The sequence below is a fragment of the Protopterus annectens genome, chromosome 1.part0, assembly GCF_019279795.1.
Source record: "Protopterus annectens isolate FY-2018-M chromosome 1.part0, PAN1.0, whole genome shotgun sequence".
NCBI lineage: Eukaryota > Metazoa > Chordata > Ceratodontiformes > Protopteridae > Protopterus > Protopterus annectens.
In genome coordinates, this window is record NC_056725.1 from 1,802,336,747 (window position 1) to 1,802,361,311 (window position 24,565).

The 24,565-nt window shown below is 42.1% G+C and overlaps 1 protein-coding gene across 2 annotated transcripts in view; it reads right to left on the reverse strand.

Moving 5' to 3' along the window:
• Positions 1–24,565, reverse strand: part of UTRN (utrophin) — a 4,744,936-nt gene that overhangs the window by 3,597,021 nt on the left and 1,123,350 nt on the right. For both annotated transcript variants that reach the window (XM_044069601.1, XM_044069592.1), the window contains exon 9: positions 12,728–12,891. In XM_044069601.1, coding sequence (XP_043925536.1) covers positions 12,728–12,891 — 164 coding nt within the window. The remainder of the gene's footprint in view (positions 1–12,727; positions 12,892–24,565) is intronic.

Below are 24,565 nucleotides of genomic sequence, written 5' to 3' on the forward strand. Positions count from 1 at the left end.
CTCTGGATCTGACCGACCGGCACTTGCGAACAGCTTCTGCTTCGGGCACAGCGCGGCAAGAAAGACTGAGGAAAATGGCGTCGGCTGATGCCTTTATACCCCAGGAGCTATGACGTCGGGTGAAGTGCGACATCAGCCGAGGCCAGACCCAGACTTTGGAATCCGGCCGACCGAAGGGCTGCCTGAGGCAGGACACCCCCATATGTTATGACTGCAGATGCATCCTTGAAGGACATCAGCAGGAGAAGTACAAGAAATTCAATGCACAGGCTAGCGCACTTGAGTGGGCAGCCTCAACAGTTAAATTCAACAAACAAACTTTAAAAAGTGCAGGTATTGATAAAACACTAAAACAAGCTTAGAACAGATAAATTAGCAGTTTAAACTCACTTTTTGGCAAGGAAAGACGGTCGCACAGGTAGTAACAGAAAAATTATACTTTTATCTTAAAAGCAGTCACTCTTCGTTTCTCTGCTGTTAGCACCACTATGCAGGACCACGAGGAGCTGTTGCTGAGTAGGATAAGCGAAGAAAAAAAACACGCCAAAGCGGGTTTTTATGCAGGGAACATCAAAGAGCTAGAAATGGCCCAAAATGGCCAATTAACTACAAGATTCTTGTGCTGAAGTCACTCCTTCAGGGACAGATAGGCTGCTCAAGGCTCCCCAATCCCACTGGTGAGCAAAGAAACTTCCTTCTATCCAAGTAAGGAAATGGGCAACACAGGAACTATTCAAAAGTCCAGAATACAGCAAAGCTTGTATAAGGGACTATTCTAGGTTAGGAAAGGCGGGAAACAAGGATTTTTTTTTCTTTTTTTCAGGAAAACAGCAGGAAAAGTACAGGAAAATTCAATGCACAGGCTAGCGCACTTCAGTGGGCAGCCTCAACAGTTAAATTCAACAAACAAACTTTAAAAAGTGCAGGTATTAATAAAACACTAAAACAAGCTTAGAACAGATAAATTAGCAGTTTAAACTCGCTTTTCGGTGAGGAAAGACGGTCTCACAGGTTGTAACAGAAAAAATATACTTTTATCTTGAAAGCAGTCACTCCGTTTCTCTGCTGCTAGCACCACTCTGCAGGACCACGAGGAGCTGTTGCTGAGTAGGATCTAAATTAGTATCAGGCTAACTGCCCTTGTGGGCCATTCTAAGCCCAGGCAATTACCCCATGTGAGAATCAAACCCTGCACCTTGTGCCTGTAAGGTAAAAGTACAGTTGTGTACACCCTATCATAAATGTAGATGTTCGAGTGTCTTCACTGTTGCAGTCATGACTGTAGGGTTCTACCCTGCCGGCAGGCAGCCCCAGGTTGGCCAGAATCCCAAAGTCTGGTTCCGGCGTCGGCTGTTCAACCATGCTCCCTGACGTCAGAGTGCCAGGAGTACAAAGCTGACAGCCGATGCCATCTTCTCCAGTTTTTCTTGCCCCAGATGTCAGGAGTCCCAAAATGAAAAAGGTCCCATAACCTTTGCAAATACACCTCAGAAGAATGGTGAAAAAAGGAAATACACAAAAGTAAAAATAAGAGGGGACAGGAGGGAGGGAAACCCAGACTGCAACAGTGAAGACACTCGAACATCTACATTTATGGTAGGTGTACACAACTGTACTATGTTCATCATGTTTCACTGTTGCAGTCATGATTGTAGGGTAGAATCCCAAAGCTGAAAGAAAGGGAGGTGGTCATAAAGAGAAAGAGGCGGCTAAAAGGCCCTGCAAGACTGCAGAGGCAAAGCCTGCCCTAGACTTAGAGTAGAGAGGTAGATTGTAGTGCTTAGAAAATGTATGCACTGAACTCCAAGTTGCAGCTTCCAAAATATCCTTGGTAGGAACTCCCCTGAGGAAGGCCGCAGAAGTGGCAGCAGCTCTGGTGGAATGAGTCCGTATACTCCCTGGGATTTGCTTTCCATGGTGAGAATAACAAAATCTGATTCCATGAGCAATCCATTTAGAAATGGTCTGTTTTGAAATGGCTTTACCTTGGGAACTGGAAGCATAAGAAACAAACAATTGTTCTGATTTCCTGATGTCCTTAGTTCTGTTCAGGTAAAAACATAGCTGTCTGTGTACATCCAAGGAATGTAAGATCCTTTCCCCTTTATTTTGAGGAGTGGGGAAAAAGGTTGGCAAGTGTATAGTTTGATTTAAAGCCACTTTGGAAACCACCTTAGGCATGAAGGTAGGATTAGTCCTCAAAGATACTCTGTCTTGATGAAAAATAATATAAGGTTCCACAGCCATTAGAGCTTGTAACTCTGAAACCCTCCTGGCAGAGGTTAGGGCTAACAGGATGGCGGTCTTCCAAGATAAAAACTTGATGTCAGAAGAAGCAGCAGGTTCAAAAGGAGGCAAGGTAAGTTTTTCCAAAACATAGTTGAGGTCCCAAGCAGGAATAGGGGGAGATCTAGGAGGTCTTAAGTTCTTAGCTCCTCTGAGAAACTGCCGCATGAGCTGGTGGGAAAAGATGGGAGGGTCTGCATTATAATGAGCAGAAAATAGCAGAGGCATGTAATTTAATGGAAGAGAAAGAAAGACCCTTATGTAAGAGATCTGTCAAGTAAAGTAAAATTAAAGTAATGTTAGGAAGAGGAGGATCAGAATCCTGCGCCTGCATCCAGGAACAAAATCTTTTCCATTTTCATGCATAAGATTTTCTAGTGCTAGGACGTCTGGATTCTAAAATGACATCCATAACCTGCTTGGGCAGTAAGGAAGAAATCATAGGCCCTGGATTAACCAGGCCGCCAGGCTGAGAGTTCTGACATGAGAGTGTAGAACCTGACCCTGATGTTGAGACAGAAGGTTCAGAGACTGAGGTAAAACCCAAGGGGGCTCCAGGCATAGGTTTTTTTTTAGAGTTGGATACCAAAACTGCCGAGGCCAATTTGGAGCCAGCAAGATGATCATCTTGGGCTTGTCCTGTTTTATCTTCAATAAAACCCGTGGAAGGAGAGGGAGAGGCGGAAAGGCATATCCCGAGAGGTTCCTCCAACTGAATGACAGGGCGTCCACTCTCCAAGCTTCTGTGTGGAAAATCCTGGTGCAAAAAGTCTGTAGCTGATGATTGAGATGGGATGCAAAGAGGTCTATGTGAGGACATCCCCAAGCTGCTGTTATCATCTTGAATATTTTGGTGTCCAACATCGACTCATGTGGATCCGAAAGATGTCTGCTCAGACTGTCTGCCAGGAAGTTTTGTTTCCCTGGGAGAAACTGAGCCTGAAGATCCAGATTGCAAGATAGAGCTGTGTCCCATAGATCCATGGCTAGTCTGCAAAGGGGGTAGGAATGAGATCCCCCTTGCTTGTTTATGTACCACATAACTGTGGTGTTGTCTGTCCGTATTAACAGTTGTCCTGGTTGTAAAAGATTCCTGAAGGCCAACAGAGCTTTCTGAACGGCTAACATTTCCTTTAAATTGATATGCAGGTGCTTCTGATCTTTTGTCCAAAGGCCCTGCAAACAATTGCCCTGAAAATGGGCTCCCCAAGCATAATCCGAGGCGTCCGTGGTTAGAATCTGAGAGGCAGGAGGCAGACGGAAGGGCTTTCCTTTGTTTAGAGCACATGCCCTGGACCACCAAAGAAATTCCTTTTGAAGGCAAGGAAGAACGGAGATCAGTATGTCTAAACTGTGGCAATGCTGAGACCATACACTTTTTAGGTACCACTGTATTTTCCTCATGTGTAGTCTTGCATATGGTACTAGAAGGATGCAGGTGGCCATGTAACCCAAAGCCTGCAGGAATTTCCTTGCAGATAGATGAGTAAAAGTTGCCAAAGTTCTGAAAGTTGAAGCCAGCTGTAACTGTTTTTCGGATGTCAGAAATGCCATCTGGGTTGTGGTGTTTAGAAGTGCACCCAGAAAAGTTATCTGTTGCGATGGTGTCAAATTTGACTTTATGTTTACAGAGAATCCCAGGAACTTGAAGAGGTTCTGTACAAATTCTAGATGCTGGAGTAAGACATCCTTACTGTCTGCCTGAATTAGACAATCGTCCAGATAAGGGTAAATTTGAATTCCCTTGAGTCTGCAGTAAGCTACTACTGGAGCCAGGCATTTGGTGAAGACCCTGGGCGCAGTAGATAATCCAAAGGGCAGCGCAGAGAATTGAAAGTGCTTCGATCCGGCTTTGAACCCGAGGTATTTTCTGCGATCCTGCCTGATGGGAATGTGTAAATATGCCTCCTTTAAATCCAAAGTTACCATCCATGCATCTTTGGACAGCATTGGAAGTTGCTGCTGTAGAGTAAGCATCTTGAATTTTGGAATCTCTAGAAAGGTGTTCAAGACCGACAGATCCAGAATGGGTCTCCATGAGTTTTGCTTCCTTGGGACTAGAAAAAGCCTTGAATAAAACCCTTTTCCCATCTCTGAAAGAGGAACCAGTTCTATGGCATTCATAGCCAAAAGAGCTTCCACCTGGTTTAAGGCCTCCGTCCATTGATGCTTTGGAAGGTCTGGCCATCCGCTTGGCCTTGGCAAGGTATGAAAATGGAATTTGTAACCTCTTAAAAACCACATCCAAAACCCATTTGTCTTGGGTTATTTGAGTCCAATTTTGATAAAAAAGAGAGTTTTCCTCCGAGAGGGGATTCCAGGGAAGAAGGTCCTGTAGCCCCACAGAGGGAGTCATTGAGTTTGTTTCCTTTGAGATTGTGACCTGTCCTCTTCCTCCCCTAGGGGTGGAAGCAGTCCACTGTCTTGGTCTATAAGCAGCTTGTGATTGAGGCCTCCCTCTGGAACGTCTATATCTACCACTCTGAGGCCTGTCTGAAGTGGGAAAGGACCAATTTTTTGAAGGCCAATTCCTGCTAAATCTAGGAGGCTGTACTTGTAAGAAATCTTTAACTGTTTGCATCGATTTCGCCTTATCCTCCATCTTTTTAATCACCTCTTCAGCTTTCGATCCAAACATTAGGCTGAACAGGAGCATCCAATAATTTTCCCTTTACCTGTTCAGGTAAATTTTGTTCCTTTAGCCATGCATGCCTCCTAATGAATGTGCCAGAGGCCGCAGCCCTACAAGAAGCCTCCAAGGCATCAAATCCACAGTGTAAACCATGCTTCCCAAACCTGTTCAGTGGCATGCAATAAGTCATGTAATTCCTTATCCTCTGCACAGGCAGAAATGGAAGTAAGCTTTTGTTTTAAGACAGACAATAGAAATTGCTGGTATTTAAACATATGAAACTGACAGTTTAAAGCCCTAATGGACAAAGTAGCAAAAGTGTACACCTTTTTGTCCCATCTTTCTAAGGATCGAGAATCCTTTTCAGTAGGAGTAGGATTTTTGGCAGAAGCGGCCTTAGCTCCCTTAGGACCCTGAGAAATGGTTTCAGGGTCAGCTGAAGGGTTCTTGTACAAAAACTGATGGGAATCAGGAACCCTGTAATATCTATCAGGCTTCACAGGAGCAGGAGGAAAAGAGTCAGGGGTTAAGTTAGCCTCCGAAAAGGCATCATCCACAATATCCAAAACAGGAGGAATAGCCAGGGGTCTATGTTGTGGAAGAAGAAGAAATTCCCTCAGCCTTTTCTTGGATTCTGAATACTCCTGTCCTTACCAGTGGAAATGTTCCCTCATTTCATGCAAAGTTTCCCCAAAAGAGAAATCCTCATGGGGAGAGGCTGAAGGAATGGATTCTTCAGCATCAGAATCCTCATAAGGAGGGAAAGAATATTCCTGATCAGAAGAAGAAACCTGAGAAAACAGAAGCCTGATCAGAGGAATCATAAGAAACATCCTGCCTTGGCCTTTTGTCTGGAGGGGGATGAGAACCCCTAATCATAGTAAGTAAATCCTCCGCCATCTTGAGTAACTGTTTCTGTGACTTGGGAGCCGGTTCAGAAGAAGACTGTGCAGAAGTCTTTGATTTTGAAGGAGTCTTTGCCTTTGTCTTTGCCTTTATTAGTAGCTGAGTAGGCCTGAAAACCCCTTCGGAAGCCGGTACCTGCAGAGCAGCTCCGGACCCATCCGAAGGAGCATTGTCCGAAGGTCCTGCAACAGAAATATTTAAAGGCCTGGTTGGCTTCCTCATGAGAGTCCGTTTCGGCCGTCGGTTCTGAAATGGCCGATGACAGGGGCTGCAAAAGCGCCTCACTGACGACGGCCGAACCTGAAGCTGGCTCCGCTTGTGCGCTATCATCAGATATGGACCTCGGAGGCCTGTCTTTATTCTTGCGACGTTTATGAACTCCGGCAGCCGGGACCGTATCAGACGACATTTTGTAGTTAAAGCGCCTACCGAAGTAATGAAAAGCAAAATTGTACCTTCACTTAATTGTAAGTTGATTGAATCTAGCACAAAACCGACAACTAGCTACGTCGTGGTCAGGGCCCAAGCAAGGTAGACAGTAAGAATGAAAATCCTTATGAGGTATTTGCTTCCCACATGAAATACAATTATTAACTTTTTCTGACATCGGAGTGGAGCAAGAAAAAAGTTTCCCCAACGGGGTGCTTGGCTTTGAGTGGAGAAGAAAGTCTTCGGACCGAAGTATATCAGTAAAATTCGTCAGGAGTCCGCCGACCTGCAAATGCGAACTGCTATCACCGCACGGCAAGAAAGACTGGAGAAGATGGTGTCGGCTGTCAGCTTTGTACTCCTGGCGCTCTGACGTCAGGGAGCATGGTTGAACAGCCGATGCCAGACCCAGACTTTGGGATTCTGGCCGACCTGGGGCTGCCTGCCGGCAGGAGAGAACCCTACAGTCATGACTGCAACAGTGGAACACGATGAACATCACCTTAACTGCTATGACAGCCTCCCAATAACGTTTTGCTCTTTGCCCTTGTACAATAGCGGTTACAGAAATCTGAAACTGCAGTATACAGGTGCTTCATGCGTTTGGTGAATACAGTATAACCAAATCTGCCCAGGATGTCTGACAGCAGGTGTTACGACGGAACAATATGTCAGGACTGCTGGTACATGCAGTTTTGTCACTGTATTTACAAAGTGACAGTTATGCCCACATTCTTAATGTTAAGGTGAACATATAAAGGGTGCACAAAACACTGCTTCACAGATGTGGTCTTACTTCTTGGTTGCGATTAAGCGTCCACTGTGGCATAAATAACCAGTTTAGGGTTGCAGCTTCATTACTTGCACCACTCTGTAAACATAAAAACCAGCCGGCAATGTAGTTATGTACAGCCTGAATGAAGCAGACAGGATAGAAATCAGCATCTATAAATTAAATCTTGTTTGTACTCAACTTCCAATGAGCTGGCTTGAGCCTCTAAAAAAAATTAGGCTAGTACCTTAAAAGCTTAAAACAAAAGTTTATATGTGCAGAACCATAAGTGTTACTAGAAAACTGTAAATGGCAAACTATTCGGCACAAAGTAATCTTTACTGTAGCTGCATTCACTCAGTTCTAGAGCTTGAATTGGATTGTCTAAGCCACAATAACCACTGTAAATATGATATGTAATGTTGATTAAACTTGTATCTCAGTAAGCATTCAAACAAAAATACTGCCAACAGCATTTTCTTTATATAGCTTTCCTACAAGGTGAAGAAATTCTATCACTTGACTGAGATATTGAATATGAAAATTATTACAGTACAAATGTAGTATACAAATAATATTCAATATCTCTATCTGCACTAGACAGAGGTCAAATATCAATACTGCTGTGTTTGATGTTGAAGGTGTGATGGAGAATAGAGAGATAACTAGGAACATATGTTCTGGGACTGCAATGAGATGGAAGACTAAAAATTCCCTACACAGTACTCCACTAGAAATACTGGGTGAGCAAATAGCTGTAAGGAAAGAAATGATTTTTTGAGCTGGGATACAGGACCTGAATTATCTAGACTGGGTAACGCCTTAAGTTTAATTCTGTTGGCTGCCAAAAAGCAATTACTAGAAAATGTAAATCTAAGTCTACACCAACTGTATTTGAGGTACTGAATATTATAAAAAAGATTAAAAACCGGAAGCCGGTCTTTAAAAATGATACGAGCAAATTATGAAGAAAAAAATGGAAATTGTGGGAACAGTGGGAACAATTACAGAATAACTTTCAGCAGGAGGAATGAGGTTTAAGGGAAGGTAGGAATTCAGCTATTTTTTGTAATGTTGGATTGATAATAGTAAAATAACACATGTGGTGTAGATTGTATTTAAATGAAAAATGTTAAAATGGTTTATATTTTTTTCTGCTAATGTTTGCCTATGTCTTAAGTAATAATTTAATACAGATGTTTAAAAATACTGCTGTGTTTGTCAGTCTGCAAGCATTAACACAAAAATCTTAATACCTTGTATGTGGCATGGTTTTGGAATTACGCAAATATGAACAAGCAATCTTTGATGCCTAGAGTAATCAGTAGGCTGTAAGTGTGAAAACACCTGGAGGTGTCACTAGGCTGTAATGAGTTAATTAGCATGGAGTCTTACGTCTGTAAGGCAAGAGGGAGTCAAGATATTAGCCAGGTAATAGATGGAGAAGAGAGAGTAATGCAGACGTCACATGCCACAATTTGGTGATGAAATGAAAGCATAGACAAAGAACATGAACATCTTTATTTACCATCCACACCTAGCGCTATGAGCACCTGTCAGTGAATGTCATGGCTAAGCCTGCACAACAACGGACTGGAAAATGAGCTGATTACTGGGTTCATTCTGCACAATGCAATATGAAGCAGGGCAATTTGGGAGGATTTTAGAGTACTTCTCAAGACTAAGGTGGGTCAGTTGAGGTGACATGGACACTCCTGTTGGAGTTGCACCTGGCATGGCCCACTGGGGGGAGGCAGAAGGTCAAACCAGGGGCACACTGGAGAAAATGTCCCTCACCTTGCTTGGGAACATCTTTAGATTTCACAGGATGAGCTATGGACTGCTGCTGGGAAAAGAAAAGTCCAGTCTGCCCTGTTCACAAAAACATGTAGTTTAGCAACTTAATGGGATCAGCTGGTTCTGTAAAGTGCCACAAACACTTTCTAGGTTAGTCTTTCAGATGACTCGACTGCCTTCATAAGAGCACTCATCCCCAAACTGGCGTGAACAGTGAAATTACTGCAGCATATGAACTATGACCCTTGAACTGGAAACCTTTCTAGATGCAAGGATTAAAAACTTAACCTCTACGATTTATCTTACAGTTTCAAAAGGAAACAGGAGTCAAGGATTAACCGGAAACCTCTAGACAACCAATATGAACTTCATATAATGTTATACCAAGCAGCAATATTCATTTACTCAACTAATCCAACACACAAAAAAAACTAGAAGTAACAAAATACAACTGAAACAAAATGCACACTAAAAGCATTACTAGCGTTTGTACATAATGAATGAATGCAATAATACAGACAAGTTTACAAGCAAGAAAAAAAAAGTACATGAAAGAATAGACTTTTTTCAAATAGCCAAACTTGAAATATCAAGGACATGCAGTACAGAAAATAAACATTAAAATGACAGAAAGGCAAAAGAATTCTGCAGTTTAGTTTATCTGTGCATAGTAAGTTCTGAGAGAAAAAAATTGGTCTCCAAACATACCTAAGTGAGTTCAATACAAAACATCAAAATGTAACATACTTTTCAGCCACTGTAACTTATCATTTTATTAGCCTTCATAAATGCTTTACTGACTGCAAAGATAAAAACTTAAAAGAAAACTTTCATTCTTGCACTGTTTCCATGGGGGTATTTACATGCATACTTACAAACTATAAGGCAGTAATGACACTGAAAGTGAGCAAACTAAGCATTATTGTCCTCCACAAAGACTTCTAGATAAACATACCTGTTATCTTGACATCAAATCTCCGCTTCAATTAAGAAAATACAGAGAGAGAGTTCAGAACAGCATATATTTAATTCAGTTCCTAACAAGATATTTGTAAAATGGTATGCAGTACATTCCAAATGCTGACACAGTCTGAATAAAATCAAAACACAGATTGAGGAATAACACAAGTCATCAAGTATAGCAGCCATCTTGACTTTGCATATCAGTACCCCAAGTTTTCTTTTTTTTTTTTTTTTAATTTTATTTACTTTTTTTTGCTAAAAAGTGGTAATGTTTTAGTACCTCTCACTTAATTCTCTCTCAACGTGGACAAACCAATCTGTTTCAGATCTGAAACGTTTCCTTTCTGCAGGAAACTGAAGGCAGTTTTATCTGCCTTTCCAAACATTACATTCAGTTTTTGTGCTGTATCTGAAGTCTAGTTGGATAACAGACTAATGATCTGATAATGGCTATTTTAATTCTTTGTGCTCTATAGGACTTGAATCATCAAATAGTTACTGCTCAGGACTTACCGAAATGGCAGATTGCATTTGCATTTTAAGTGAGCCAAGTCATTAAGGCGGGAGTAATATCTGTTCTCCAACCAGTGTATGACCTTTGTACCATTTATAACCAAAATCATAATCCACTAAAAGTTTCCTGTGCTGCTTTGTGTGGCTTACATCTTTGTAAATGTTTGTCTACACAGACTGAAGGGGTAAAAACTGTTTAGCCAACCAGCCACATGACCTTACCTTTGCTGCAGTACAGCACCATTAACAGTAGGACAGCCACATGACCTTAACTTGGCAGTACAGCACTATTACAGTGACAGTTACATGATGTTACATGTGCAGTACAGCACCATTAACAGCTGGACAGTCACATGACATTACATTTACCGCAGTACAGCAACATTAACAGTTGGACAAGTTTAACGCTGCAAGTACTTCCTTTGAGAACATGGATGCCCCACCTCTGATTTACCATTTTTCTGTTAGTTACAAGTAACCCCCATTTATTCCTACTGAAGTGAATGTTTGTAACAGTAGCAGTTCTGATCTTCATAGTTTCTTGACCTTCAAAGTCCCCATATACCAGCCCAGGAAAGGGCTCAGCACCTAGGCACCCATCACGCACGTTTTATGCTTAATGGATTTCACCCTTTTCCCTTTATGAATAGGATGTACAACATCAAACAGCAGCCAGCATGTCAAAGGGAAGCTTGCTTCCACACACGCATTTCATTTTCCTACAATATTATGTTCTGCCTAAAAAAGACTACTGTGTCCACCAAACTCCCATGCCTACAGGAACACAAGGCTTCCAATTGAGTCAGCAGAGCTAGTGGATACAATGGCATACTTCCCCGTGAAACAGGTCAGCAGTTATCAGCCATACATTTTCAGTTCCCACTGCCACATCTTCAGGCCCCTAAGCTACTAAAAGAGCCCAGGCCATCATGGGTGCATTCAATGGTTTTATCCCACTACGAAATGGAACTAGTACCACAGTTATGAATATCAGTAACATTTAATAACAGTCAAAAATCATGCCAATTATGTGAAGTTCACAACACATTATGGTTGTATACAAGGCCCTACATGAATATGAACTAAGACAGCACTAATAATTGAACTTCCAACTGCTACAATCTGAGATGCATGTAAAATTTAAGTATTTCTTTAAAAATGTCCAAAACAGTGTGTGTGCAGGTAATGTCCAATGTACCAAGAAAAAGGTGTCAATAGAATGAACAACTCTGTTGCTGATATTATGGGTAAAGGTTGTTGAAATGAGACAAAATTTTGTTACACTGCAGCAAAATAAATACAACACTTTCCATATTCAAAATGAAACAAAATAAAGACTACATTTTGGAGTTTTGAAGTAGATATCACTGTAACTCCTAACTTCTAATGAAAACCTTTGCTATTTTATTTATTTTGTTCTAATTACAGTTTGTGCTACCATTTATATGAAGTGCAGTTTGGAAAACTTGTCTTGTCAAAAAACTTTCAGGCCTTAGCATTTAATCCCAATTCTTCAGACAAAGTTTGTAATTAGACGGCTTTGCTTATGGCACAAATTTAACAATTCAACCAAAGTTCCATAATATCGGACAGAAAAAGGTTTTGGGCAATAATACCCAATCAACACATCACAATTCTTTGATATCTGAAGTTACTTGTACATTACACTGCTTTAAGAATTAGCTGGCTTTCAATGCAACTCATAACATACAAATAACATACTAAAACAGCACAAAGCTGCCATGCTGCTTAGGCTTAATTGACCTATGAAACCTTTCAAACAGAAAAGACAAATACCCAGATGAGCATAAAACATCAGACACTGTATACTGGTGCATACTTGGAGATCATGACTTATCAAGCAGATCATAAATATTTCTGCAGGTTTTGCTTTCTAGATCATTTGAGAATAATTACTTCCTATAGTTAAAAATGTCACATGAATTAGGCAGTTCTGATAGAGTAGTGATATGGTCACTGGTTGATGCTGTAAGGATGCATTATGGGATCATTAACTTTACATCTTTGTCTAAGCTAGTTTGGATACAGCCTTCCCTTGGACAATGACAGGGAAAATCTTCTGTAACAGTTCCCTTTTCATATGTCTGTCAAACAGGTCTCTGCAAAATGAAAGAACTGGGATTTAGGTTGCATTTTTTCAGCTTTTACTTTTTTGATATTGGGCCAGCTGTTCTCTTACAAGGACTGTAAAATACATAACATTTCATTATTCATTGAGAACAAACCTATTTTTGTCATCTAATGAAAATTAGACATTTTGAGGTCAAATAAAAGACTTTGCAGCTGAAGTGTGGTAACTTCTTGGATATTGCTAGGAAGTTTTTCTTGGAATGCTAGTGCATGGTGAGCCACTTTCAAAGAAAGGTTCACAACAGTACGATAAAATATGTGAATGTAATGTACTTTACCTGCTGGCTACTCAACTGGACATCTTCACTCTCCATTTTGTACCTCCTTGGAAGAGTCTCAACTTCTCGGATGTCCTCAATAGTGACCTGCTGAGGCAGAACTTCAAACAATGAAGTTACGTACATGATGATGGACTTCTTGTCAGGAAGTGCAACTGCAACATCTGATACAAGAAACACAAAAAAGCAGAGTTGAGATGTCTAAGAAAAAAACAATGCTTAAAACTAAGTCTTTCGTTTAATTATCCTGTAAACTACATTGATGCTAAAGTCTTAAGTTTTTTTGAAAGAATCTAGTGACTAATATAACATGCAAGTGCCCAGAACTGGCTTTATTAAGCACCTAGAGTATCAACAGCAGCCATTAAAAGACAGAAGTAGAAACTACAAAAACATACCTAGAGAGTTCACGCAGCTTTTTTTTTTCTTTTTTGCTGAATGAACTGTCTGGATAGATTTTAAAGGTCTTTCTGCTATCTAACACTTAACTGTGGTGGCCAGTTTTGTGTGGCAGCAGTCAAGCATGCTACCCCTTTCACAACTGCAAAACAATTCAAATTCCTACATTTTTTCCTCTAACCTTGGTAATTCACAAGTGCAAGTTAGGTTGCATGCACTACAGATAAACAATTCTGTCTTTTCAATCATGTTCAAGTTGAGCTTGACTCTAGTCTGGCACTGTGAAGAGACATGAGAGGTGTAGAATAATTGGGAGGCCTCAGCTGCTAACAAAATACCACAACTCATTGTTTGTTCACTTACCTGGCGAGGCAGGGGGGTGAGCCCCACTGGGCTCTCGCTTCTGGCTCCAAGTGCCGCAGCGTCCGGGTGCAACCCGGTCCAGGGACAGTGTCAGGTGGGGAGTTTGACTGGGGCAGTACACAGTACAGTTTTGTACCTACCATAAATGCAGATGTCCGATAGATATGCAACTGCAGTCCTTACATATGGGTTGTCCTGCCTCAGGCAGCCCTTCGGTCGGCCAGATTCCAAAGTCTGGGTCCGGCGTCGGCTGATGTCGCCTCTTCCCCGACGTCAGAGCGACTGGGTTATAAAAGCATCAGTCGACGCCATCTTCTTCAGTGTTTCTTGCCCCAGATGCCAGGTGCCCTCCAAAGAAGGCTAAAAATTAGAGACTGGATAAAAAATTCCAGACATGCACAACAGTAATAAACAGATACACCATAACAGGTTTCCCCAGATAATTTGGAAAAGGGGAGTGGACCCAAAAAGGATAATTTACAGAGGGGTAGGAGTGAGGGAAAACCTAACTGCAGTTGCATATCTATCGGACATCTACATTTATGGTAGGTACAAAACTGTACTATGTCCTTCAAGAATGCAACTGCAGTCCTTACATATGGGTTGAATACCATAGCCAAGCTGGGGGTGGTAGGATCTAAGATAAAGATGGTGTAGCTAAAATACCCTGCAGGACTGCCGAAGCAAAGCCTGCTCGGGATCTGGAATATAAAGGCAGGTTGTAGTGTTTGGAAAATGTATGCACGGAGCTCCATGTAGCAGCTTCTAGAATGTCCCTTGTAGCCACCCCTCTTAAAAAGGCTGTGGAGGTGGCTATAGCTCTGGTAGAGTGTGGCCTGATATTGGCTGGCACACCTTTTCCATGGAAAGAGTAACAAAATCTGATGCAGTGTCCAATCCATTTTGAAATTGTTTGTTTGGAAATTGCCTTTCCTTGTACTCCAGCAGCGTAAGCTACAAATAAGTTGGTCAGACTTTGTTGGCTTTTGTTCTGTCCAAGTAGTAGCGTAATTGTCTGTGTATGTCCAAAGTGTGCAGCAGCTTTTCTCCTTTATTTTGAGGATTGGGAAAGAAGGTAGGCAAGTGAATTGCTTGATTTAGAGACACCCTGGATATCACTTTTGGCATGAATGAAGGATTAGTTCTTAAAGAAACTCTGTCCTGATGAAAAATGAGAAATGGAGGTACTGCCATGAGGGCCTGTATCTCCGAGACTCTTCTTGCTGAGGTAATTGCCAACAGGAAGACTGTTTTCCAGGAGAGAAATTGCGATTCTGAAGATGCTGCTGGCTCAAAAGGAGGGAGAGTTAATTTTTCCAGCACGAAGTTGAGGTCCCATGCAGGTACTGGTGGTTTTCTGGGAAGTTTGATATTCTTAATCCCTCTTAGAAACTGTCTTAGCAAAGGTGTGAAAACACAGGTGGATCACTGTTGTATTTTGCTGAAATTGCTGAAGCGTGTATTTTTATGGAAGAATATGAAAGGCCATTATGTAGCATTTCTGCCAAGTATTCTAGTATCTGTGGGATGCTCATTACTGATGCATCCTGACCCTTGCTGGCATTCCAGATGCTGAATCTCTTCCATTTGGCTGAGTAAGTTTTTCTGGTGGAAGGTCTGCGTGCTTCCAGTAAGATCTCTTGAACTTTCTTGGAGAGAGAGATATGGGGAGAAGTCATTGAACCCTCCAAGCCATCAGCTGTAATGTTTGCAGGTTGGGATGAGACGTCCTGTAATTGTGCTGAGTCAGAAGCAGAGGCCATTGAGGCAGAGGCCACGGCTTGGTGCGAGTTATGCTCCTTAGTAATGGATACCAGTGCTGTCTTAGCCAGTCTGGAACTATCAAAATGCCTTTCGGTTGTTCTGCTTTGATCTTCAGTAACACCTTGGTCAATAATGGTAGAGGTGGGAATGCATAGATTGTTAGAGAGTTCCAGCTGAAGGAGAGAGCATCCATTCTCCAGGCTTGAGGATGGTGTGTCCTCGAACAGAACTTCTTCAGATGATGATTGAGGTGTGAGGCAAAGAGGTCTATGTCCGGCCTCCTCCATGCATGAGTTATTTGTGAAAAAATGTCTGGATGCAACATCCATTCGTGCGGATCCAAGATGTTTCTGCTTAGACTGTCCGCCGGAACATTGTCCTTGCCTGGAACAAACTGGGATTGCAACTGTATGTTCAGTTTCAGGGCCTTTTCCCAAAGAGTCATTGTTAGCCTGCAGAGGGGGTAAGAATGAGTGCCTCCCTGTTTGTTTATGTACCGCATAACAGTGTTGTTGTCTGTCTTTATTAGCAGTTGACCTTGCTGAAGAAATTTTCCGAAGGCCTCGATTGCATGAATCCCAGCCATCATCTCTTTTTGATTGATGTGTAGATGCACTTCCCGGGGTGCCCATTGCCCATCTGCCCTCCATGTGTGCCCCCCATCCATGATCTGAGGCGTCTGTTGTAATGGTTTGGCTTATTTGAGGTTTGTTGAAAGACATGCCTTTGTTTAGCTGGCTTGCTTGTGCCCACCACAAAAATTCCTTTTGTAGACATGGAATGAGTGGAATAATTGCTTCTAAGTTGTGGCTGTGTTGAGACCATAAACTTTTTAGGTACCATTGTATTTTTCTCATGTGTAGTCTTGCCAGTGGAATCAGAAGAATGCAAGATGCCATGAAACCCAGAGCCCTGCAGGATTTTCCTTGCAGTCATCTGGGTGAGCTTTGCTAGGCTTTTGAAGTAATGTGGTAATTGTTCTTGTTTTTCTTCTGTGAGAAAAGCCATTTGTGAGTTTGTGTCCAGTTTGGCTCCTAGAAAAATTATTTGTTGGGATGGCAGTAGTCTTGATTTTTTAATGTTGACTGTGTATCCCAAAGCCTGTAGTAAGTGAATGACATAGTTCAAGTTTCTTATCAAGGCTTGCTTGTTGTCTGCTTGTATAAGGCAGTCGTCCAGGTAAGGGTATATTTGTATCCCCTGGAGTCTGCAGTGTGCAATTACTGATGCCAGGCATTTCGTGAATACTCTGGGCGCAGTAGATAAGCCAAAAGGCAATGCTGAGAATTGATAATGCTCTGACCCTGCAAGAAATCTGAGGTATCTTCTGCAACTGTGTCTGATTGGGACATGCAGGTATGCCTCCTTGAGGTCCAGAGTAACCAGCCAAGACCCCTTGCCCAGCATGGGAAGAAGTTGCTGTAACGTCAGCATTTTGAATTTTGGCACAATGAGAAAAGGGTTTAGAGCGGACAAGTCCAGTATAGGTCTCCATTGCTTTTCTTTTCTTGGAACAAGGAACAGTCTTGAGTAGAATCCCTGGCCTTGTTCCTGAGGAGGAACCTTTTCTATTGCTTTGATTTGTAGCAGCTTTGAAACCTGTATGAGTGCCTCTGCCCTTTGATTTTGTGGCAGGTTTGGCATGCCTTGTCTTGTTGGTAAGGTATGGAAGTGGAACCTGTAACCTTTGTCTATTATGTCCAGAATCCATTTGTCCTTTGTTAAAACGTGCCAATGTCTTGAAAATAAGGATAATTTTCCGCCTAAAGGTGATTATCTTTGAGCCTTGGTTGGCGGTGTCAAAGTCAAGTCATTGTGATTGTCCCTGTGGAGCAATAGGAGTCCCTTCTCTGATTAGTCAGTTGCCATTGGCGGCCCCTATAGGAGCCTCGGTATTGCCCTCTACCTCGAGCACGCCTGTTTTTTCCCCTTTGGAACTTGTCAGTGTCTGGAAAGGACCAATTCTTTGAAGGCCAATTCCTGCTGAACCTTGGTGGCTGAACCTGGAGGAAATCTTTGACTGTTTGTACTGATTTAGCCTTTTCCTCAATTGATTTCAACACATCCTGAGCATTAGCACCAAATAAGCTTGTGTTTTTCCAGAGGTGCATCTAGAAGCTATACTTTAACATGATCTGGCAATGCCTGTTCTTTCAACCAAGCATGTTTACGAATGACAGCCCCTGTCATAGCTGCCCTACATGAAGCTTCCAATGCATCATAACCACACTGTAGAAAATGCTTGCTAACCTGCTGAGTATTATGAACCAAATCCTGCAAGGCCTTTCTATCTAAAGGCTCAGGAGAGGCTAAATTTTTCTGCAAATCATCCATCAAGAAATCCTGATACTGAAACATTATGAAAAAGACAGTTAAGTGCCCTCATGGCAAGGGTGGTTGAGGTATAAACTTTTTTGCCCCACCTCTCCAGGGACCTAGATTCCCTGTCAGCGGGCAAAGGATTTTTGGCCGTGGAAGTGGCCACTCCCTTGGGCCCCTGGGAAATAGTTTCTAGGTCAACAGAGTGGGCCTTAAAGAGAAGTTTATGAGTTTCAGGAACCCTGTAATATCTGTCTGGCTTGACAGGAGCAGGAGGGAGAGAATCAGGAGAAGCACTCGAGTCTGAGAACACATCATCCAATACATCTAACACAGGTGGAATAGCTAAAGGCCTGTGCTGGGGTAACTTAAGGAAAGTACGAAGCCTTTTCCTGGAGTCGGAGAAATCCTGGCCCTGCTACTGAAAATGCTCTCTCATGGAGTGGAGAATTTCCCCGAAAGAAATATCCTCAGGAGGAGAGGCAGAGGGAATAGATTCATCAGCATCAGAATCCTCGTAGGCCTGGAAGGATTCTTCCTGGGAATCTGAATGACCTGAGTCGCCAGAGGCTTCATCTGAGGAAAAGGTATCTGTCTGCTCAACCCTAGGCCTTTTATCTGTAGGCGGCTGAGAACCTCTGTCTGGATGAGCCTGAGAGCCTCTGAGTAATGAAATAAGATCTGCAGCTAAAGTCAAGATCTGTTTATCAGAAGTGGGACCCTGAGAAAAGGATTTAGAAGGGAGAGACTCAGCCTGGTTGGCAGCCTTAGCACGTGTGTAGGCCTTGATGGACATAAACACCGGAGGCCTAGCTGCCCCACGTGCAGGAGTAACTTTGTCCACCGGTATGGTGTCAGGCAAAACTTGGGTTTCGGTTTCAGGAGGAGAATCAACAACCGGCACCGAGGAAGCCTCCGGGACCGAAGTGTGCGGTAAAGCGGTGTCGTTGGTCTGGAGCGGTTGAATTACCGCCTCCGAGGAGACCAATGCACTTGCGGTAGGTTTTGGCGTGGTGTCGGTGGAAGTCGCGGGCAGAGAATGTCGGTCCCGGTCCTTCCATTTTTTGGAAATAAGAGATGTCGGTTGTTCCGACGGCATGATATAGGAGTAATTTTCCCCAAAAAAGTCTACAGCAAATTCTGCCCGGCACCTGAGAGTGCGCTTATTGAAGCAAGCACAGGCCGCACAGGCCGAGACGTCGTGGTCTGGGCCAAGGCAGGGAAGGCAGTAAGAATGGAAGTCCTTATGAGGTATTTGTTTACCACAAGACAAACAGTTAGTTATTAACTTTTGCAGTTTTATCTGACATCGGCTGAGGCAAGAAAAGGTTCCCCAACGGGGTACTTAGCTTTTTGATGACTTCGGTAACTGAAAACACAGGAGCTGACCAACCGGCACTTGCGAACTGCTTCTGCTTCGGGCACCGTGCGGCAAGAAAAGACTGAAGAAGATGGCGTCGACTGATGCTTTTATACCCCAGTTGCTCTGACGTCGGGGAAGAGGCGACATCAGCCGATGCCGGACCCAGACTTTGGAATCCAGCTGACCGAAGGGCTGCTTGAGGCAGGACAACCCATATGTAAGGACTGCAGTTGCATTCTTGAAGGACATCTGTCAAAGTGTAACGCAGGTATCCTAAGGCGAGCTCAGGGAGGATAGAAACCTGCAGTGGAGCAGAAGGGCAAAAGCTTCCTTGATCTTGATTTTCAGTATGAATACACACCGTGAAAGCTGGGCCTCATGATCCTTCTGGCTTTTTGGGTTTTAAGCAGGAGGTGTCAGAAAGGTTACAACAGGGATAACGGGCTTGTGGCGGCCAAGCATTCATAGCGACGTCGCTTTTTGATCCTTCAATGTCGGCTCTTCCTATCATTGTGAAGCAGAATTCACCAAGCGTTGGATTGCTCACCCACTAATAGTTAATGTGAGCTGGGATAAGACAGCAGTGAGACAGGTTAGTTTTAAATGTGTTGTTGCAAAAGTAATCCTGCTCAGTATGAGAGGAATCACAGGTTCTGACATTTAGTGTATGTATTTGGCTGAGGAGCCAATGGTGCGAAGCTACCATCTGTGGGATTATGACTGAATGCCTCCAAGTCAGAATCCCACTTAAACGTAATGATACCACACTGCTGCGGATCTCCAGTTGGCCAGGGATAGCCGGCTGCAAGGTCGGTGAGGAGCGCTGCTCATCATTGGGTCGGAGCATGGACAGAAGGGGGCTGCCTCTCTCCAGCACTGCACAGCATGATCGTGGGGAACCGGGTGCTAAATCATTCATAGACCTGATTGATCATTTCTTTGTTATTCACTTTAAAGGTGAACTTCTTAACATCTGTGGCTTGAACACAAGTCGGTAATGACAGACCAATCAAAATTCTCTGTGTTATCACAAACAACAAAAGGGGTACAATATCAACTTGGATAAATTAAAAAAAAAAATCTACATGTATTTTACAGCAATAAAAGGCCACATATACCCCCCCCCCCCATAAGTTACAGGGGGACTTGGGGTGGGGGTAAAAACATTAAGTGCAGAATAAAGCTGGTTTGATCTGGACAAACAGTTGGTAAGTAGTAATGGATAGATATTAACACTTACGGTTAAAGTAGGCCAGCAGGGTAATCAATTACCACAATCTGGAAGTTATCATATTATTGCAGGGTGGAAATACATAAATCATTTAAAGTACTGCCTTCACGGACATCTGATGATCTGATCAACATCCAAAAATAATCCTCTGAGTAAAGGCAGCAGCTGTAAAATTCTCCATACTAACTCCAAGCTTACTGAAACTTATTAATTCATAACTATGATAACCTGTACAATATAAATATACTTCTAATAAGGTATAGAAAACTTGCACGTTTTCAGATGCATTTCCCCCTTGCACTTCACTCCTTGTTCTACTTCATTTTCCTCTTTAATAACTCGCATACAGCATCCTTCCCAAATAAAGGTACACCAAACATCAGTACATACAATCTATATACTCCAAAAGTTCTATTTAAGTAGCATTTCACTCTGCACCCCCCATTACGCGTCCCTATTTCAACATGTAACGATGCACAACACTTTGCTACTCTTTTCCTCAGTGTTGTTCTTACCCCTATACACATTTATTCCCCAACATCTCCCTCTAATACCCAGACCCTTTTTTTGCATTTAATACACAAATATGCTAACTCATTTTAACATTCACAGTTTTAATACTATATGTTGTATTATGACAGGCGAATCGCATTGACATCCCTATTTCCATATGCTATGAGTGAATCTACCATCAAGTCACATCTTCACTTTTCTGTTATTTATTTATTTTACATTTGTTGACCGGGAATGTCTGACTGGGCCAAGGCCCTTTTTCAGCAGAGGCCCGGGGAGAAAAGCTCCAGTACATACAAGTATAATTAAGTACATTAGTATAGATTTTATACAAGTCGAACACAGCTAAATCTTATACAGATAACTGGTTGTACATATATTAGTTAAGTAGAAAGGAATATAAAGTACAAAAATCATTTTTTTTTTTTTTTAATCAAATCAGACGAGTACTTATGTGAGTATTACAGAGAGAAGTACATAGATTGAGGAAAAGTTGAGAATGGAAAGTTTTCAAGGAGGGTTTGAGCACTGGTAGACCCATTTCTTATTACCAGCACTTAACTCTTTCTCTCTCACAACTTCCTATTCCTAAATCCACAAACAACCTCCACCTTCTCCTCTCCATTTATTTTCTCTACACTCAGCCTCGCCACTCCAACCCTGTTGATATGTTCTGCGTTCAGATTTCTATACAGCCCTACAGTATTGTTGCACCATTTTTCCTTAAACCTATAACTATAGGTATTGCCCACTTCCATTCATCTTTCCAAGACATTCCTTTAGCTACCCTTCCATGACACTCTTTCACTGTATTAACATAACTTCTTTACATTCTCCTTTGCAATTTCCTGTTCTTATCTATTCCATCTACCCAATAATTATGATACACAACTGGTTATTTTGTTTTTATTCTTCTCTCTCACCTCCCAGGGAGCTTCTTTTTGCTTCCTCGGGTATCTGCATCCTCCTCAATCACACCTGGATCCCCTAATTGCTTAATACGTAACCTTTGACATACACCCTTTGCTGGCTGGGTTCCTTGACTACACGGAGAGTTGATCTTTAAAGTAATTTAACTGTAGCTCCAGGAAGCAATGAATCCATTAGGGAGTCACACGGCCAACCTCTAAATGTGGAAACAGCAATGGCATTGCTAAATCCTGAAATGCAAGGCAATGATCTGTAAGGTCTCTCGTCTCCAGAGGGAACAGAGGCACTGGGTTTCCCCAATACCCTCTCCCTGTAAAAGGCAGCAAGCTATTGGCTGATTCATCATATCTTCTTCCCTAGTCAACCCTACCAATGGCCCGAATCTGTCCCCAACTGGGTTACTCTAATGGTATAAATGGACATTCTGCCTTTTCTCACAAAGGCCAACACAGTGCCTGCTTTTTTTTTTTTTTTTTTTTTACTACTTCCCAAATATTTTTCTTTACACTTATGTCATCCATTGTCTTTTCCAATCATTCACATATGCAATAATCCTGCTCCCTTCTTTAATGGAGGCTTTAGCCAAGGTCACCTTCTTACTATAACTTATTTTAGTAGTTAATAATCTTAGTTCTATATCAGTGAGTACATCTCTTAAATGTTGTACTATTTTCAATGGCTGGAAATACCCAAATGTATAAAGTTCCCCTAGCAGTTTTTTATGCTTCGGCATGTAGTGAATATGCTTTACTTAAAACATATGCTGTTTATAATTCCTTGTTTCAGCTGTACATAATTTTTAGATCATACTTCTGAAGGTAAAATAGCATATTCTGCAATCAAGAAAGTGTCTTGAACAATTATTTTTAAATGTGTTCTACAATGGTTTGTGGTCTGGTTCTACCTGAACGTCTTTATCAAAGAATCACAGGATTCTTCACATCAGCATCCAGCTCTAATATTTTTATTGTATGAATGCATTTTATTTTTTTACCTCTGCAAATGCTTTTAACCTACAGGCAACTGGTCTATTCTCTCCTCTAGGATCAGAACTCCTACATCATTCTGACTGACATCAGCCAGCAACATAACTGGTTAACTCATGATTATACAGCATATTTCAATGCTGGAGCACTTGTGGCAAACTATGATCATTTCTACTAATAGCTCCATTACTAGGCTGCTTCTTTCTTTGAGCAATGTCCTAGATGCATACCTTCCTCAGAATTCCTAGGCACAAACTTTGCATGATACTGCCTAATTCCTACAAATGTCTGTAAATGCCTACTAGTCTTCCGGCTTTGATATCTGTGAAACCACACAAATTTTCTTCAGGATTAGATTTTTCAGTTCTTCCAGTGTTTGAATATTGTCCACATATTTCAGACACATCACTCGTATTTTACATTTACTGTAGCATAACTTACTTAAAAGTCTTAATCCATTCAGTGCCTTAATCATTACCTTGTCATGTTCTCATGCTTGCCCCACTAACAGATCAGTTATAATTTCAAAACCTTGCAAGTCTTCAATTACTTCAGTCAATAGTTCTTTGAAACACCTCTGATGATGATGGAATACCAAGTGGAAGTCTACGGAACCTCAACATTCCAAAATGCATATTAAATGTAAGCAATTTAGAGCCTGCTGTCTAACTACCTGCTAAAAACCATGGTTTGCATCAACTACTGAGAAAAAAACAATTGCCATGCTTAAGACCACTTCAACTGTAAGCAATTAGTAATCCTCCTTATACTGCTCAACCTCCACAGAACAGAACAGAATAGGGAAAAACAAACTCTGAAAATCAGGACACAAACTAGGGACTACTCCTACTCAGTATACATTATGCACATCCATTGACAAGGTAGTCAGAGATCCAGAGACAAGCAGTATATAGCCATGTATAGTACGGTGGCATGACTCCTTAACAAAATAATTTTTTTGTAACTGTTAACTGAGGTAAAGTACTGATTTCCACGGACCTTTACCAGACTCAGTCAGGGGAGTCCTGTCCGGTTAAGTGGCTTCCTCAGTTGCACAAGTAGACAAATGGGGCTGAGGAAATGAAATCCTGGACCACAGGAAGCAGCTCTTAACAGCTCATAGCCTTAATCCTCTGTGCCTGATACACAAAAGATGATAAAATATATTATTTAACAGTGTCATAAAATATCAAATTTCACATACCACCCGCTGTGTTTTCATTAGCTAAATTTTACTATAGGTCTGTTATAGTCTTTTTACTCCTCCAGGTCACTGCCCATTGGCTCCACTACTGACACCCAAATGGCCCATTCATTCTGGGGCCAAAGAAGCCAAACTCTCCTGGACTGGGTCAAAAGCCCTATGGACCACTCATTCTTGACTGGGTGGTCCCAATTAGTTTCCTGATTCATGGAATGAGTTGGGTGGTATTGAGCAAGCCATCCTGAGGGTCCTGTGGAGATTGCCTACATTTTCAACTTTCAGAGCACCCCTACCCCTCGGTGGCTTTAATGAGCCCACTACCACAGTCCCCTAGGAAGTGTGCCTCTGCATTCAACATTCCCCTCAGCTTACTAGTATTACTCACAGCAACAGCAAAAGCTCCACTAGGTCTCACCCTATATAGTGAACCAAGCTGCCTCCTCCCCTCGCAGAGCAGGTCAGCCACCAAGTGGTCACTTAGTCCCATCCTCCCTGGGTCCCCTCCTACTGGATCTCATGATGTTAACACAGGTCACTTGCACCACAGTCAGGGTTATATCCCTCTACGGCATGTGGCTGATTTTACTATATAGACTCTGTATTGGTAGGGATTTCCCTCAATTTATCTAAAATGCCCTCTGTGAGGGTTCTACAGCAAAGCACTAGCTAAAAACAAAACAAAACAAGAACTGCTAAGTAGCCACCAAGCTTGTTTTTTTTCCCCTACTTTTCAAAAAGTTTAATGCTGTTTTGCATGAAGTATGAG